The following is a 16,805-nucleotide window of genomic DNA, read 5'->3' as shown; positions in this document are numbered from 1 at the left end:
GAAATCATGAACAATTATTGAAAGTCATGTACATTTTTGTAAATTTGCGAACATATTTGAAAACATGAACATTTTTCAAATTCACGAAGATTTACTAAAATCATGAACATTTTTTAATTCATGAATATTTTATACTATATGAAAACATTTAAAAATAAATATTTTTTGAAATATTTTTTCTCGGATCGACAAACATTTTTCGAAATTGGTGGAACAATTTTCAAAATTCATGAATATTTTTTAAAATGCATGATATCTTTTGGATCAGTGAATATTTTATGAATCAATAAACTATTTTTAATTTATGAACATTTTTTGAATTTTAAGGATATTTTTTAATTCATGAACTTTTTTGAATTGGCGACCTATTTTTAGTTCCATCACCATTTTTTAATACAATAATTTACAAAAACGTTTTTTTAGTTCGCAAAAATTTGATCTAAAATTTGCAATATTATTGAAAATGTTAACGTTTTTTAAAATCCAAATATTTTGGAATCCACAAAAAATATGAATTATTAAACATTTTATTTCAATTTTCTCATTTTTTTAATTTTCAAAACTTTTTGAATTCTCAACTTAGTTGAAGTAGAGAAAAAAAATAACAGAAAAGAAAAATTTAAAAATAAAAAAAGGAGCCCGTACATGGGCCGGTCCAAACAGGCATGTTTGTGTCATCTCCTTGCACGCAAAACGGGAATCTCCTATGCACAGCTGCAGGGAAACCCTATTTGCGTGGCAAATTGCCGCGGCTTCACATAGAGAGCGAAGATGATGTGGACCGGTCCATTAGAGCAACTCTAGCAGATCCCGTATAATCGTCGGAACTGTAAAATTCCGGCGACTATACGGGTTTGGGTTGTTTTTCCTGCCAGATCAGAAACTGTAAACGCGGCCCCACCCGTAAAACTTTTGCGGTGGCTCGTAAACGCGAGCGCTCGACCGGTATATCTGCGGGTTCGACCGCTGGATGCGGGTCGAAACCCTATCCCTCTACCGTCGCGAAAAGTCCCCCCACCTCACCGCCGGTGCCTCCAATCCGCCGTCGCGCGCCTCCATTTCGCCGCGTAGCTGCTCCATTCCACCACCCTTGATGGCCAACTCCGGTAGCCGTAAGAACGACGACCCCGAGAGAGATCGTTGCGTCACATCCGACGCCGCACGTAAGCGCACCGCCCGCCGGTACACGCGGTGGGGTCAGACGCCGCCACCGCCGCTCCTCCATCGCGAGACAGAGGAGTATGACCGCGCGCGCAGCCGCCTCTTCTCCGACAGCTCCTTCGAGGCGTCGAGCTCGCGCTCGTGCTCCTCCCTCCCTCCGGTGAAGAGGGAGCTCGAAGAGCTCCCGTCGGTGAAGATGGAGCCGGAGGCCGAGGCGGTGCCGGAGCGACGTGCCGGGGCCGTTGTTGGACCGGAGGATTTCGTCCCTCCGGCGGAGGCGGATAGCCTTTTGCCTGTGCTGCTGGCGCGGAGTGCACGAGAGGCGGAAGAGGACCAGCAGCGCCGCCGGAGGGAGGAGGAGATCGATGCCATGCTCTACGAGCAGGGTGTCGTGTCGACCCTCGCCTTCGGCCACAAGGTGGAGGAGTGGCGCCGCGAAGCGACTGCGCAGGAGCCCATCTACATCGAGCTCTCCTCCGACGACGACTGAGCGCGCTGCGCATCTACTGCCGCACGAGCTCGACTCCGGTGAGCTCAAATTTGTGTAGTGCGGTAAGATAGCTAGTAGCTCTAGTGAGCTCCGATGAGCTCCAGTAGGTGTGCTTTACCTCTGCCCCCCTCTAGTAAGTGATGCAGTCTGAATGTAGTTTGTATGATAATGTTCTATATAGCTCTCAATGATTGTGTTTCCAATTTCGTCCGCGAATGTTTTTATTTCAAATTATGCAGTTTGATTATACGGGTTCTGTTCTGCGGCACAACATTTCGTCCTGCAAAACCCCACTTCGTCGAACTATAAAACGCGTTTGCAGGTCGCAATTATACACGGTCTGCTAGAGATGCTCTTAATAGTTGCGGGGATGCCGATTTTGGGAACCTTCTAGACTATCCCAACCTGTTTTTTTTCTGTTTTGGAAACTTTCTAGAAGATTTTCTCAATCGGTTTTTTCTTTTTTCTTTTCTATTTCTTTTTTTCTGTTTCTGTTTTAAAAATGTTTTGGATTTTGAAAAAATGTTTCGGAACTTAAAAAAAATATCCGGAATTCGAAAAATATTCCAGAATTTGAAAAAATGTTACGGAATTTAAAATAATGTTCCGGTATTTGAAACAATGTTCCGGAATTTGAAAACATGTTCCGGAATTTGAAACAATGTTGTGGAATTTAAAAAATGTTCCGAAATTTGAAAAAATGTTCCATAATTTCAAAAAAATGTTCCAGAATTTGAAAATTGTTCCAGCATTTGAATAATGTTCTTCATTTTCTAAAAAAATTGCCTTTTCAAAAAATGTTTCCTGTTTCAAAAAGTGCAGATAAGTTGAGAAAATGTTCCCAATTTAAAAATTATTTACAAATTTCAAAAAATATTCTTTTCAAACGATCTGGCGCGTGCAGTGCTTCTAGCATGGGCCGGCCTACTAGAATGCTGTTCAGTTTTGTTTTTTTGGTTACGAAAAATAAAATATAATATCAAAAAAGGTTTACGGATTTAAAGAAAAAATGTTCATCCATTTGAAACAAAGTTCATATCTTTAAAAAGGGTTCATCAATTTTGAAGAAAGTTCATCAATTTGAAAAAAGTTTATCCAATTTAGGAAAAGTCCATTAATTTTTTTAAAAATTAATAAATTTGAAAAAAGGTTCAAAAAAAGTTCATGTATTTTTTTAAAATTTCATTGAACTAAAAAAAATCATAGAGCTTAAAAAAGGTCATCCATTTCCAAAAACATGTTCATCAAATTTTAGAAAAGTTCATCGATATTCAAAAAAGTTCATCAATCTTAAGAAGTATTCGTTGAAATTTAGAAAAAGTTCATCGATATTCAAATAAGTTCATATAAGTTTTTTTTTAAAAGCATCACAAACGCCTAGATGGGCCGGCCCAGTTCGAACGGCACAGGCACCAATTAACAAAAATACACATTAACTGACGCCTATGGCCCCAAATAAGAAATGCCTGCAAAACATATTATAGGAAGTTCTGCATGGGCGGCCCGGGCCAAGATTTCTCTGTATGAAATGTTTTTTTATCATTTATAGGTGACATTGGTGGATAATATTTTGCAAATTTAAGGCCAATTTGAATGACAGACGGGCAAAAGCACTTCTTCCTTTATTAGTAGGTAAAGATAAAAATAAACTCAGCTTTAAGGGCAGACATACAAGAAAGGCAAAGCCGACTCGAAACAAACTGAAACTTGCTCCCCAACACGTGTTGCACAATTTGTAACCAAATGCGAGTTAGGATTTACATAAAACAGTAACCCTACTCATCCTTAAAGAGTAAACCGACATTCGGACAGGAGCTCACCGGGCATGCTAATATAACCAATAAGGCTCTCATCTCCAAAACATCAGGGAATGTGCCTGCTAACTGCAGACTCGCACATCAATATGAATAAACTTCATTTCTTGGTTGGACTTGTATCACCAAACTTGGGTAGTGTCAAAAGCGTGTTCAACCGGGTGAAGCCCTCCAATGACCTCTCATCTCCACTTATATTTGGGTCACATTCATCATCGGCATCCTCTGGAATTACCCTTTTACTGAAGTGCTGGGGGGTCCTTAATCGCGTTGGCATCCTTGGATTAGATCCAATTCCCTTGCTAGCAACAGACAGCCCTGATAGCCCACCTGCAGCCGCATCCTTGCTCAGGAAAAGGCAGATCACTGCACAATCATCCGTTTTGGAGGTTGGGTACTTGAATTTCCAGGTCTGATTTGCTAAATCAACAACAGCACGGGCTGCACCAGAACGGCCAGAACACGAGGCAACAACTTCCACCACTTCCTGGTTGGACAGAACATCCCACACCTGTAAGAAGAGTGCAATTGGGTATTAGAGTATATTAACAGATGGGCGGTGCATTTATTGAATCACAAGAAACTATTGTTTCCCCATCAAGAACAAGTCACGCGGAAAGCAACAAGTTATTTTCTTTATTTTTGTTTGGTTACCCCGTCAGTGGCAAGAACAATGAACTGATCCTTCTCCATGATTCGCCTATAGGTGACCTCAGGTACAGAGATCAGCCCAAAATCCTTTAGACAAAAATCACCAAAAGCTCGTGCCATTGCTAGGCCAGGAGAGTTGCAGTTAGGAAGCCAAAGGCGAGCCACATCTGGTTCATCCTGGTGAGCAAAGACCCGCCCATTACATCGCTTGATCCTCCTAGCCTCTCCTGTTAAATTAGCATTTTGTTATGGCTCAAATAACATTTATCACGACAGTAGGAACAGACTTTTTTAGGAGACAGGCTCAGAAGGGAACTTGTTTTTAGTTTGAACAGACACTAATAGACTAATCTACTAGAGAAAATGGTGCGTTCACCTAGCTACATGTCCCACACTGACAAATAAAATAACTTTCATAAATGCAGCTAGAGAGGACCAGCAATTGTCCCGATGGAAACTGTTTTCTGGGTAATGAATCCGCACGGCACATTAGTAGATCAAAAACCATATGGCACAAAGGTCAAACCATATCGGTAAAAAGCAAACTGAAAAAAGTGTGAATATATACACCATGGTGCCTGTAATTCTAATTATGAAGCATATAATTTCCATGATTAGGAAAGTTTGTGGACATGATCAGAAAGGCAGATGCTCAACTTACTGAGTAAGACAAGTGACCACTACTCCAGTAATTTCTCGCACACATCTTGATGAAAACCAAGGGCTACTAGCTATAGTGTATATATAAAAGGGATCCCTATATAAAATGATTCTATAATCCTGGGAGTACCACTCCTGACATATCACATAGATGAATCGATTATATCTCTTTATATTTTTAATATACTTCATTAACAATTACTGGATGCTCCAAAGATACAAGAAAATTTTCATTTGAGACCATAAATTTCATATCATCTGCACATAAACTGTTTTTAACGTAAAAATGGTATATTATTCAAACTAAGGGCTGCGATGATATATTTTTGTAAAACTTGTATTGAGGATCTTAGAATAATTAATAAGGTACATTAAGAATGATAAAGAGGTATGATAGATTTGTTTGGGAGGTATATTGAATATGGGAGTACATACTGCCAGGAGTCAAAAATTAGTTCAGAGATATGTGTGTGCCTGTGTGTGTCTGAGTCTCTGTGTTAATTATATTTATATATACATGACTATTTTTTCGTACTCCTAGGGTTATGTACTACTAGTTTTTAGTTGGACTCGATGTGTGTGAAGGGTAAGGAAGCTAGCCAAGCCTAGTAGGATCCGCTTAGGTAGCTGGAACATAGGGCCCTAACAGGTAAGTTACGAGAGCTAGTTGATACAACAGGGAGGAGAAGTGTTGATATAATTTTCGTCCAAGAAACCAAATGGAGGGGACAGAAGGCGAAGGAGGTGGAGGACACCGGCTTCAAGTTGTGGTACACAGACCATTGGCGAGAAGCTCTTCATAGGAGGAGACCTCAATGGGACACGTGGGTACATCTAACACAAGTTTTGAAGGGGTGCATGGGGGCTTTGGCTATGGCATCAGGATCAAGAAGGAGAAGATGTCTAAGCTTTGCTCTAGCCTACGACATGATAGTAGCTAACACCTTCTTTAAAAGGAGAGAATGGCATCTGGTGACTTTTAGTAGTTGTCAACACACTAGCTTGATTGATTGTGTCCTCTCGCGAAGAGAAGACAGGCGTGCTTGCCTAGATTGTCAGGTGATACCTGGAGAGAGTGTTGTCCCTCTACATAAGTTTGTGGTGGCTGACTTCCGCTTTTGGATTCGTGTCCAGCAGGATAAGCATGCCAACGTCGCTAGAACGAAGTGGTGGAAGCTTAAGGGGGAGGCAGCTCAAGCTTTCAAGGTGAGGGTCATTAAGGAGGAGGAAGGAGGTGATGCAAACAATAGGTGGATGAAGATGGCAACTTGCAATCGTAAGGTGGCTTCATAGGAGTTTGGAGTGAATAGGGGAAGTATAAGCCAACCAAAGATACCTAGTGGTGGTAGGATGATGTCCAGAAGGCTATTAAGGAGAAGGAAGACTGTTTAAGACGCCTACTCCTTGTTAGGAGTGCAGACAACATAGAGAAGTACAAGGTGGCAAAGAATGCCGCAAAGCAAGCTGTGAGTGAAGCAAGGGATCGGGCGTGCGGGGACCTCTACCAATACTAAGGCACGAATGAAGGCGTAAGGGGCACCTGTAAGAAGATGGCCAAGATTCGAGAGAGGAAGACAAGGTATGTCAACCAAGTCAAATGCATCAAGGATGGAGCAAATCAGCTCCCGGTGAAGGACGAGGAGATTAAGCATATATGGCGGTAGTACTTCGACTAGCTATTCAATGGAGACAATAAAAGCTCTACCATTGAGTTAGATGACTCCTTTGATGATACCAACAAGCGTTTTGTGCGACGAATCCAGGAGCCTGAGGTCAGGGAGGCTTTAAAAAGGATGAAAGGAGGCAAGGCAATGGGCCCTGATTGTATCCCCATTGAGGCGTGGAGAGGCCTTGGAGACATAGCGATAGTATGGCCAACTAAGCTTTTCAACCTCATTTTTCGGCAAAACAAGGTGCCAGAAGAATGGGGGCAGAGTATATTAGTACCAATCTTCAAGAACAAGGGGGAAGTTCAAAGTTGTATTGGTTACCATGCAACTAAGCTGATGAGCCATACAATGAAGCTATGGGAGAGTCATTGAGCACCGCTTAAGAAGAATGACAAGCGTGACCAAAAATTTGTTTGGTTTCATGCCTTGGAGGTCGACCGTGGAAGCTATTTTCTTGGTACGACAACTTGTCGAGAGATATAAGGAGCAAAAGGACATGCTTATGGTGTTCATTGACTCCGAGAAGGCCTACGATAAGATACCGCAGAATGTCATGTGGTGGGCCTTGAAAAAACACAAAGTGTAGCTGCGATCTGGGGTCTATGGATGGTAAACCATAGATGGGAATTAGCACAATCTAAAGGCCTCTCAGGTGTAGCTGTGAATCAAATGTTTATCATTTGCATACAAATAAAGATGATTGTACCATATCCATCATGTCAAACATAATATATACGTTTTCCACAACTTAAAAAAAACTGCTTTATTTCCAACTTTTGTTTCTGCAGTAAGAATAATGTAGTGAAGTTACTACCATGGTTATCAGCAAGAACAGGGTGAAAATTCTAAGTCCTCACTCTTCAAATCTTAGAAATATAAACATATATAAAATGATTGGAGACAAGGAAGAGATAACATACATTCTTGCTCTGAGAAAATGAGCAAGAATGTACCAACTCAGCAGCAACAGAAAAGAACCGTTCAATTCATGGCATCACATAAACAGTCACAATTAGTAGGATTAAGCCAACACATTAAACAGAAGAGATATAATACAGAAGATTCATTAATTTAAATTTGAGAGTGAAAGATATTTACTTGGATGATCAGGTTTCAGGTCAACTGTCAACTGATGGGCAACCAAATGACCGTTCTGATCTCTAGTGCCTAATACAGCTCTAGAGTCACCTAGATTCCCGACAAAAAGATCCTGACCCTGATGGTATAGAGGGAAAAAAAATCAATTGCTCATACCTGGAATTTTTGAGTAATTAAAGCTGTTTAAAGAATAAGTTCCACTGTATACCTGTTTAATTAAAGTAACTGCGGTAGTTCCACTGCAAATGCTATCTATGTTCCGATGTAATTTAAGCTCCTTATCCATAACTCTAAAAGCTTTTCGGAAAGACTCTTTCATTGAGTCAAAGAATTCTAGATGTTCTTCTTTCTGTGCAGTGAATGTGGGAGACTTGTCCCCTGCATCTGGGTATGGAGATAAACTCTCTTCTAAAACTGATCCATCTGAATTGCTGATTGGGCTCGCTCCATAGTCATCATATATCAAATCACACAGCTTCAAAGGGAGAGTATCTCTTACTTTCCGCGCGACGAGATGGCCATGTGGACCATGACCATCAAAAACTCCACAAAATACTGTGTCTGATCTCCCATTGAAGTTCTGTATATCATGCCCCAAGGCATCCAAGAGCAAGAAAATGAGGCAGACATAAATATGCATTTGTCAAGTATCTATATTATTTAATGGAGAATGCTATAGCACCAATGCAACGGCGATGTTGACATCCACCTGATGTCAATGCATGCTCACCCATCACACCTGCGGAGTCGGTCGTGCCACAAGACCAGGCTCCACAAGTTCATTCGATACAATTGGCATGATTTAATTCATAAAGAGTGTCAGAAGTGAAATGAGTTAGAACAAAAGGTCACTATTCTGTTATCTTTTGATGTGCACACAACTGTTGGATTCAAATAAATTTTTCACTCAAGGGGGTACTCTTTGACTGGGCGAGTCATTTATCTGATCCTGCATTTTCAAGCATGCCTCCTTCGAGCATGGACAGTTTCATCTAGAACATAACCTCATGGCCTAAAACGCATAATAATCAATGACCCCCTTAACTAAGAGACAGCATATGGGTATGCAAGATGGTTGCCATATCCAACAAATAAGTCTTCATAGTTCATATGAAAGTATGGAGGTGGGATAGATGGTGGCCAATACTAAGAGCCTGTTCGGAGTCCCTCCACTCCACAACTCTGCTACTGGAGCAGGAGAAGTCGACCTGAACACTATTAACTCGGTGGAGTCGGCGGAGCGGAGTGAGCTGCAGTCAAAAAAATTGGAGTGGGGAAAGAGGTGCTCCGCAGATCCGAGGACTTCGTAGAGCTGGTGGATTACCAAACAGGCTCTAAATCCTCCATCAGTTACAGCTAGAAACATCTTCCGAGCAACATTCATAGCCGTCGAGTTGTTTATTTTCAAATATCAAGCCGACATGTAGTCTCGTGTTAGCTAAAACGAGTTGGATCATTATGCCTTGTTTATCCTGTGAAAGCCCCTCGAGTTGATGGCACTTCATATTTTGATATTTAGTGTATCATTTTAACTCGAGTAGTTGACGTTGCCTGGCCTGATAAATAAACAACCCCTAATTGTTCACGATACTTCAACTCCAAGAAAATTATTTTTACTACTAAAGCTCATTAATCAAATGAAGAAGAAATGAGCATTCAAAGCACAAAAACTGTAAACGCAATATACTCCAGTAAATACAGGGATCTTGTTGTGCAGATACCTCCCACGCGACCATGGCGTCTTGGTTGGTGCCCTTCTTCCCCTGCCGCGTGAAGAGGCAAGCCACATTGCCCGTCCCAATCCCAGCAATCCTCCCGGGCGCCTCCTCCCCCCTCCTCCTGCCTCCTCCCACCTTCCCGGGTAGTGCCGTCACCTCCATCGGCCGCTGGTCTGCCGGCAGGCAGGACCCCATCGCCAGCGCCCTCACCACATCCTGCAGGCAATCCAGGCACCCGCCTCCACCGCCCCCTCCCCCACCACCCGACGACGGCGCCGCCGTCGCCACCGCTGCCGCCGTTATCGCCGCCGTCTTGCCCCGTTGGTCACAGCCCAAGCCACCCTCAAAGATTCAGCCTCTGCGCAACGCAACGCAAGGCTGCCAAGATTTCGATCTTTGCGAGAGGGGCGGTGGCGTTCTTTGATGGCGTCGTGGACGGGCCAACCAGCGCCAACGGGGACACGTCACGAGCTAACCAGAAAAGTAGAAAAGGGAGGGCGGGATCGGACAAGAATAGGGAATCCAACAGCGAAAATGGGGACAATGAAAAATAGCAATGGCGCGGGGAGGAACAAGCGGCTCGGCGTGGTTTGGTGCAAGGGGATCGGCGGCCGGATCGGTCGGCTCCTTATGTGGACCGGAAAATAATTCTTTTATGCATCTTTTAGCTCATACCATAGGAATATCACAGGAATTAAAAGACTATAAAAATTACATGATATGCATCTTAAATTCTATGGATATGAATATAAAAAATAAACTTTAGTTCACATCATATTTTTTTCATTGATTCTAGACTAATATTTATTTTTCTTTGAAACAAGGAGGATATGAATAATAATTACTTCTTCCGTTTCAAAATAAACATTGTAAATTTATTGTTGAATTAATATAAATTTTCTACTAAATCAACAACATTTATTTTAAGACGAAGGGAGTACTTTATATGAATGAAACTCTATTCCTACAAACCAAAGGGAAGAATTTGTCATATACAAATCTTATCCTATAAAATAATTCCAAACAAGGAAGGCCTTACAACTCTTTGAGCCACGGAACTTCAAAAATATTGAAAAAATAAAATAATATAGCAATATTAAATGTATAAAACATATGAGTGTGAAACACAAAATTTTGAGTAATTGTATGTTTAGTTTGTGGAAAACATAGTCAAATATACCCCTATATTATGTGCGCCAAGCTAATGCAATTCAACGAACTTGGGTGCTCGATCGATTGTTTCACGTCTTCATGTGCGTAGTCCTTCTGGTTTGGACTTTGTTTTATTGCTAGGTGGGATTTACCGCTAAAGGCCGAGAGTCGAAATATCTTGAGTTATGCCTGTTCTTCATCCTCAAATGCTCGCCCCGTCTTCGCTCTTTTAAAAAGTATTTCTTTTATTTAAGAACTATGGTCTAATCGAACCAATAAAAGTATACAAGCTAGCAAGATAAACAACACTTGCACACATACAAAAAAAATGCTTGGAGTCCACTTTAAGGGGGTTGTAAGTCCCTTCGTCTTGCTAGTTGGAAGGTAAAAAGCAAATAGTGATACATAGTGATATGGCAAACAACAAAGTATTGAGAGAGAGCAGTAGAGCAAATGTAGAATGGACGCGGGGCCATAAGTTCACTAGTGACTTCTATCCTGAAAGTGGATAATGACATGGTAAATAAATTAATGTTGGACAACTGACATATAATCATCATACATAACTATGACCATTCATGGCATAAACTTGTATAGGCATCATATTCGTGACAAGTATGCTTAAATTGAACTGCATCTACTGCTATTACTCCACCCAAATACTACTATCAAACATGCATCTCAAAGTCTTAAGTTTGCAAGAAATAAGGAAAGCAATAAGCAAGATGACATGATGTATACAGAAAGAAACCTAACACCTAAGATCAATCATCATCGTTTTATCCTCAGTAGCAACAATACATCACGTGCTTTCGCTGTTGGAGATATACCCTAGAGGGAGTCATATGATGATATTTCCTATGTGTTTATGAATAAAGATAGTCCTTGGACATTATTAATGATGTGTATTAACAAGTACGTGTCTTGTTTGTGAGACTATGCATTGTATGATGACTATCCTAAATGGTCCCTAGTCAAAAGGGTTGTGTGGACGCACAACCAATCAGACTAGCATATGATACGGTGGATTATCCGGTCTCATTGATCATGTAGCATTTGATGCTACCCGGATAATATGAACTCAAAACGATCTGGTTGGTTTGACGTAGTTGGATCCGAGTCGAGATAAGTTCGAAGTTGGACAGACCCAACTATGAGACACATCGATAGGTCATCTTGAGTCTCTAGTACAACATACTTTCTATGTCCTAAGACCTGAGCTGGTGTATTTACTCGAGATGGTGACATGCCTACTTTGGGCCGACCAAACGCTACTCCGTAACTGAGGAGTTACAAAGGTAGGTTTCGGGCTTGTCTAGATCCATGCTGCGAGACATGTTCGAGCAAGATGGGATTTGCCTCTCCGATCAGGAGAGATATACTATGGGCACGTCGAGTAACCCGACCTGGATAAGCATGGCCATGCGATGAGGATTCTGAGATAATACAAAGTGTTGGTCAGATTCACCAGAACGAGAAAGAGCTCGTGCTACAACAAGGATGACCATGTCGCCTTGAGCACGACAACATATATCGTGTGGCAAAGGGAACAGAAGTGTGAAGTACAGGTTCATCTAACCAGCTTCATCGGACACTTGGAGTCGGCACGCTTTGCTAGAGGTTGATACGTCCATTTTGCATCATGCTTTCATGTTGATATTTATCGCTTTTTGGGTTGTTATTACACTTCACGGTACAATACTTATGCTTTTTCTCTCTTATTCTGTAAGGTTTATATGAAGAGGAAGAATGCCGGCAGCTGGAATTCTGGCCTGAAAAAGGAGCAAGTTTGAGATACCTATTCTGCGCAACTCCAAAAGCCGTGAAAATCAACGAGGATTTATTTTGGATTTTATAAATAATACTGGGCCGAAGAAGTACGAGAGGGGCGCCAGCAGGAGGCCACAAGCTTGCTAGGCATGGCCTCCCCCCTGGTCGTGCCTAGGGGGCTTGTGGGCTCCCAGCTGGCCGTCTAGCTCCCCTCTTTTGCTACAAGAAGGGTTTCGTTCCAGAAAAAAATCAAGAGGAGGCTTTCGGGAGGAATTGCCGCCGCCACGAGGCGGAACTTGAGAAGAACCAATCTAGAGCCCCAACAGGACGATCCTGCCGGGGAAACTTCCCTCCCGGAGGGGGAAATCATCGCCATCGTCATCACTAACACTCCTCTCATCGGAGGGGACTCATCACCATCAACATCTTCATCAGCACCATCTCATCTCCAAACCCTAGTTCATCTCTTGTAACCAATCTCCGTCTCGCGACTCCGATTGGTACTTGTAAGGTTGTGTAATGCCCCAAGTGTGTAACCTTCTTATGTGGGACCACCTTGTCAATGCTATGAGAGAGTTCTTGCTCATGATTTCATGTGATGTCCCTTGTATTTCTTCCTTGCATGCATGCATAACATATCATATCATTTCCTTGTCCTTGTGATGTTGCATTGTGTTCCTATGATTTCATGTGGTGCTTGTGTTCTTATGTGGTGAAGTAAGGTGTGAAGTTTGTGTGGAGATTGCATGTGATAGTAGGATTAGAAGTGGTTTGTATAGCCTTCAAAATCTATCTCCCTCCTATTTATTTCAAGCCCACATCTTCTTGCCTCTTTCCTGATTTAAAAATGCTCATGTGTTAGCTTTGTTTTGTGGTGAATGGGAGATGTGTTTTGCAGTTTTTGAATGGGTGTTTGAAAGGTGCAAACAATTACAAAACAGACCCTACAATGGCTGTTTTGTAAAATAATTACTTGCTCCTAAACTCTTGTTTCTATTTTTATTAAATAGGTCTTGGTTTTACATGTCCAAGGCAAGTGCTATTTTTATTTTTGCACTTGTAGTTTTCCTTGTGCATTTCTTTTCCTCTTTGTTTATTTCTGTAAATAGGTAAGCCAGGGGTTTGTTTTTCTCTTATCAGTCGCCACCTGTGGGCTTACTCCCACATGCCGGCCCACTTTCTTTCTCTCGCAGCCCAGCTTCGCTTGCCCCTGTAGACGGCGTCCTATTCACCCCCTTCCCCCGTCAGCTCCCTTCAGTCTTGCGGATTGAGAGCAACGGCGACAGACGCCGTCACGGATGTCGAGGAGCGTCCCTCGCCCCTCTCCTCCATAAAAGGAGCCCCCTTGGCATTCGTGCAGATATGGTTTCCCCTCTCGCGCCGCCACCACCGTTTCCTCGCCATCTCTCTCTGTCGTCGAGCTTCAGGTAAGGGGATGAGTCCCTCCGCCATGGCCGAGAGTTGAGAAGCTCCCCGCCGTCGCGCCCGTGCCTCTTCTTCCCCTCCGACGACTCGGCGAGCACGCATGTACCTCCAGGGATCCATCCCCGCGGCTAGGACGTCAAGATCTCCCCTGCTTCCTCTTCTCCACATCTCCCCAGTCGGCTGCTTCCCGCTTCTTCCCCTCCTACCTCTCCGATCAGGACCGGGATCTTCTTTCGTTGGGTGAGCAGATCCCCCTCTTCCCCCTTCCCTGTCTTAGAGCATGTGTAGGAGCGTAGGATCGCTGCCGTGCTGCTCCCTGTCGCCGGCGTCGCCGCGCACCGTAGATGCGTAGTTGTGGTTCTTCTCGAGCAGTATTAGCATAGGGAATGGAACCCTGGGTGCATGAGCATCCTTCCATCAACGAGCCAATGCTCCATTTAGCTTGTGTCGCCGGCGGGATAGCTCCCCTGTTCCGGCCGTCGTGAATCAGATGTGGATCTCGAAGGGGGTGCTCAAAAGAGCAGACCCCCCTTCTCTGTCAGACTCCTGACCGTAGCGTAGTGGTAGCGAGCCGTTGTTGCCTGATGAGAGGTCGTGGGTTCGAATCCCCCCTCAGCAACCTTCTTGTATTATTTCCTCGACACAGTAGAGCAGGAGCTGCAGAGTAATTATACCTGTTAGCACCCTCTCTCTGTCGAGTACCTTGGCCCTAGCAGAGTGGTAGAGCTGCAGTTTGCACCACCAGCAGGTCTGGGGTTCGACCCCAGCACCTCCCCTTTTTATTTTCCCTTTGTTTTCTTTTATTTTTCCCCTTTAGTGTTTTGATATATATGCAGCCCCTGTTCTTGTAGCTGTGTAGTGATCCTGCACATGAAGGTTTATGTTTAACCTCCTCTCAAAACCAGCATGGGTATTTGTGTGTTGCTAGCTTGTGAACCCATGTTGTTGCACTTGTGTGTGTATGTAGATGCACTTGGTAGAATTTCATGTGTAGGATGTTTCGTATGCTTGTAGGATTGCAAGCATAGTATTTTGTTGTTTGTGATGCACTAGAGTTTCTTGTGTAACTGCATCTCATGAGAGTTATGGTGTGTGTGGGTATGCACAAGTGATTCTTTCTATGATTAGCATGTGTAGGTGGTGTTGTATGTAAGCATGTGTAGATTCATGTGTGGGGGTGCACCTTGTGGGTGTCATGGCACTAAAGTGGTGTCCCCGTGTAGTGCTTATGTGAGTTTAGATAGTGTGTGTGTCCTCTATATCATGTGTAGTTGTTTCCTTTATCTTGTGCTTGTTGCTTGTGATGGAGTGGTGATGTGTCAAGGCACATAGTCATGAGGTCTACCCCTCATATACCCCCCTTGATGTTGTGGTCATGTGCAAGAGCTTGTGTAGGTTAGCTCTAGTGATTTTGCACATGTGATGTAGCACTATTCACTAGATATGATTCTATGTAGTTTTTCCTTCTTAGTTTGTGCTCACTTGTTCCAAGCAAGTGCATAGGTAATTTATATGATTTTGGGGTAGAAAGATCTCAGGAATCCATTGGTGAAATCATTTTTGCCTTTGGAACATTTCTGTAGATGACATATTCCATTTTTCTTCTATGTTTAGAGCTTGGTTCCATGAGCTGTGGTGAGCCCTTGTGTTTGGTTCTTGGTTGTGGTAGTAGAGGGTGACCCCCTCTACCACATTTTGGTTTCATTTCATGTTTAGGAATCCAAGTTTTTCCCAATCAAAGTAGGCATGTGGCTGGAATTCCAGATTAGTGAAAATCTGAGATTTTCACTAAGTCTGAGAATCTGTTTATGTTTTTCTTCTCCTGTTGATGAGGTTGTGCAGGTCAATGTGTTGTGATTTAGCCTTAGCTTTCAACTGGAAAGTTGAAGCTGATATGTTTGTCTAGCTCCCTGTAAATTTTCATTCCATTTGGAGTCCTGTAGATATTGTTTTGGCTGCTGTCAAAATGCTTCCGATAGCTACAGCCTTGTAGCTACAAAATCTGATATTTTTGCGCAAGTTTGCAACCTTGTAACTTTCTGTGTTTAACTCCTTTGTGTGATATTCTTGCTTGTGCTTGTAGTAATATTGGATAGCTACAGCCACATATCTTATTTGGCATGTTTAGGTGGCTGTAGGTGCTTTGCATGTAGCTCACAAAGTGCTATGATGCAGTTTATGACACATTGTGTAGTTTTGGCATTTTGATGATTGTGAGTGCTTAGTTGATGATGTGGTGTTCTTATTTGCTCCACCCCATCCATGTTGGATTGTTTTATGTATTGGCTACCTGGAAATACCAGAGTTGATCCATTGGAGTGTGTTGTGGTGAATTTGACACGTAGGGCTTCATAGCTTGTTTTGTTGATTCCCGTTGATCCGTAGCTCCGATTGTAATGTTATTTATATGGTTTTGCATCATTTTCTCAAGACGCATCTGATCATGTCATTCTCATGCATGTCAATATAGCTTAGAAAGCATTTCTGTCCAGGAACATGTATTTACTTCTCATGCTTGTGCTAGTGATAGAAATAGTGATGCATGCTCATATTCATCTCATGCATCATGTGCTTGTTGCATCTTGAGGTGCTGTTGTTCATTGGATGTTATTATTATGTTGGGTAGCACCGGGATCGGAGAACGAGTACGTGGATTTGGGAGAGTACGTGCAGGACGATCAAGAACCGTTCCAAGCTGAGGATATCACAGGCAAGATGATATGAACTTGATTCCATCTCTAGACATGGTATGCTAGATTACGTTTCTTCCATCTTATGATTGCTGCCTACCACTGAAATATTTGCCTCCTGATATGCCATGAAACACAAACATTTATCCCTTTCTAGCAAATCTTGAATGGCTAAGTAGGCTTGCTCAGCTACTAATGTTAGTTGCTAGTGGCAGGTGCTTGTCTCATGTGATACCATGAGTTTGTTATCATTATGTTAAATCTGATATTTAATTAATGCACCTATATACTTGGTAAATAACGGAAGGCCTATCCTTTTGCCAGGTGCTTTGTTCCGTTATTGCCGCCATAGTTACCGGCTACCGGTGTTTGATTCCATATTGATCGCTCCTAACACGTTCGGGGTTGTTGTGGGGACCCCCTTGATAAATCACGTAGTGTTAAGACTTGTCCGGCAGGACCCAACACTGGTTTTAATTTGCTAATCACTTAATAATAATCTGTAT

General features: G+C 42.6%; 1 protein-coding gene across 1 annotated transcript; it reads right to left on the bottom strand.

Moving 5' to 3' along the window:
* Nucleotides 1-3,341: 3,341 nt before the first annotated feature.
* Nucleotides 3,342-9,472, bottom strand: LOC123448597 (probable protein phosphatase 2C 75). Its single transcript, XM_045125546.1, has 5 exons — nt 9,266-9,472; nt 7,753-8,124; nt 7,545-7,662; nt 4,120-4,343; nt 3,342-3,976 (listed from the first exon to the last, which is right to left on the bottom strand). Exons 1-5 carry the CDS (start codon nt 9,455-9,457, stop codon nt 3,566-3,568), a joined length of 1,317 nt encoding a protein of 438 aa, XP_044981481.1. The 5' UTR covers nt 9,458-9,472; the 3' UTR covers nt 3,342-3,565.
* Nucleotides 9,473-16,805: the final 7,333 nt, after the last annotated feature.

Source organism: Hordeum vulgare, chromosome 4H, assembly GCF_904849725.1.
Source record: "Hordeum vulgare subsp. vulgare chromosome 4H, MorexV3_pseudomolecules_assembly, whole genome shotgun sequence".
Classification (NCBI taxonomy): Eukaryota; Viridiplantae; Streptophyta; class Magnoliopsida; order Poales; family Poaceae; genus Hordeum; species Hordeum vulgare.
The sequence above is the reverse complement of the archived record's forward strand: the minus strand, read 5'-3'. Positions and strand labels throughout refer to the sequence as shown.

Coding starts and splice junctions, on each gene's coding strand:
- LOC123448597 (XM_045125546.1), bottom strand. CDS start 9,457: ATGGGGTCCTGCCTGCCGGCAGACCAGCGGCCGATGGAGGTGACGGCA. Junction 4,344..7,544: donor CCTGAAACCTGATCATCCAA/GTAAATATCTTT, acceptor CTAATTTAACAG/GAGAGGCTAGGAGGATCAAG. Junction 3,977..4,119: donor TTGTTCTTGCCACTGACGGG/GTAACCAAACAA, acceptor CTCTTCTTACAG/GTGTGGGATGTTCTGTCCAA.